General features: G+C 34.2%; 1 protein-coding gene across 1 annotated transcript in view; it reads left to right on the top strand.

Moving 5' to 3' along the window:
* Window positions 1–1,727, top strand: part of FBXL5 (F-box and leucine rich repeat protein 5) — a 33,472-nt gene that overhangs the window by 5,845 nt on the left and 25,900 nt on the right. The window contains exon 3 of the mRNA XM_003802036.3: window positions 1,352–1,538. Coding sequence (XP_003802084.1) covers window positions 1,352–1,538 — 187 coding nt within the window. The remainder of the gene's footprint in view (window positions 1–1,351; window positions 1,539–1,727) is intronic.

Genomic DNA, 1,727 nt, shown 5'->3' with positions numbered 1-1,727 from the left:
CCACACCCAGCTAGTTATTGTGGGTTCTTTTAGTAGAGACAGCATCTCCCTGACAGAGACAAATGTTCTTTTGCCTTAGAGGCTTTTCAAAGTAACAAATAGGAAAATATGTCTGGTTGATGGACAGAAGCCTCCATTTCCTTTCAGGAATTGAAGAAAAACTAAGAAAAATGTATTAGTTTTGTTTCCTCAGAAAGGTTGTTTCTTTTCATTGATTGCTTTAATTGCTTTGTACTTAGAAAATAATTATATTTTATTTATAAATGGCGCTATGTTAAATGTTAATATTGAAGTCTTGTCAGAACTTTCAGAGGATTTTTTAAACTTTTAATATTTACTCTATTTTTGTGTTAAGTTTAACACATTAATTGCCACGTGAATTGTTTTTAACTCACCTACTATTGAACACAGGGCTTTTTTCTTGTGGTAATCAAAGTGTTAAAGAATTTTTAGTGTATTTTTCAGTAGTAGACTTTAATAATTAAATGGTGGTTTTAAATGTACCACTCTCATGCTTAATATCATTGGGATACCATTAAAGGGATGGGCAAAACATTTTCACTTTTCTCTTTTTTCTCTATCATGAGATGAACGTCAGGGTGAGAAACGGCTGTAAATCAGTTACCATAGTGATTCTCAACTTTAACTTCACCTTATAATCTGATTGGTATTAATAAAAACAATCCTACTTGGTAAGCCCTATCCAGACCTATTAAATTGAAATTAAGTCTGGTGGGAGGCATTGGCATGTTATTAGAGCCCTGTTTTGTAATCTGTGATGCCCATCAGAATCATCTATGGAACAAAACAAAGCCTTGGTTCTGTTTCTAAAGATTCTAATTCTGTAAATTGGAGGTTGGGCCTTAGGCATCTGTTTAACATAGGAACCACTGTACTAAAATAATGATTTGAAGAAAACATCCCCAGAATTCAGAAACAACAGTGAAGAGTCAGGGACTCAGTAAACCTCTGCCTTTCGTGTTTCCAGGACACTGTGTCCTCTGTCTCCTGTGAGGTAGCGGCTCGGTTACTACAGTCCTGGAAGGCAGTACTGACTTAAATGTCCAACAGCAGAAGAGTGATTAAGAGTGTTTGATAATCTCTGAGGGAAAAATCTTCTAGTCCTGATGTTTTAAGATTGGTTAGGGATTAATTTACGTGTATTTGCTGGAGAGAGTTTAGCAAGAAAGATCTTTTGGTGATACTTTACTCTGTAATTTTTAGATTAATTAACCCAGTGATAACTAAAATTGTGATCTCTTTGAGGTACATGGTCATAATACTACACTTGAGCCATAGCAAAACTAACTAAGCATCTTTCCTTAAGAATATTTTGTTTAATTTAATTTAGGTTTTCCAGCCCATGTTAATGGAATATTTTACCTATGAAGAACTCAAGGATATTAAAAAGAAAGTTATTGCACAACACTGCTCTCAGAAGGACACTGCAGAGCTCCTTCGAGGTCTTAGCCTATGGAATCAAGCTGAAGAGCGACAGAAGTTTTTTAAATATTCTGTGGATGAAAAGTCAGATAAAGGTGAGATTCATACATACAGAGATGAAGATGGTTAGTTTGAAGGCCATTGACATCTTGTTGATAGGAACTGTAGATTTCGATTAATAACTGTACATTTGTACTGTGGTCAGGAAAAGGCATTCATTTTTATGTCTAAGTTTAATTGAAGACAGTAGTTTCCATTTAGAATTTTTTTTTTTTTTTTTTTTT

The sequence above is a fragment of the Otolemur garnettii genome, unplaced genomic scaffold, assembly GCF_000181295.1.
Source record: "Otolemur garnettii isolate 467f Iridium unplaced genomic scaffold, OtoGar3 scaffold00228, whole genome shotgun sequence".
NCBI lineage: Eukaryota > Metazoa > Chordata > Mammalia > Primates > Galagidae > Otolemur > Otolemur garnettii.
Note: the sequence above shows the minus strand (reverse complement) of the source record. Positions and strands in the feature narration are given on the sequence as shown.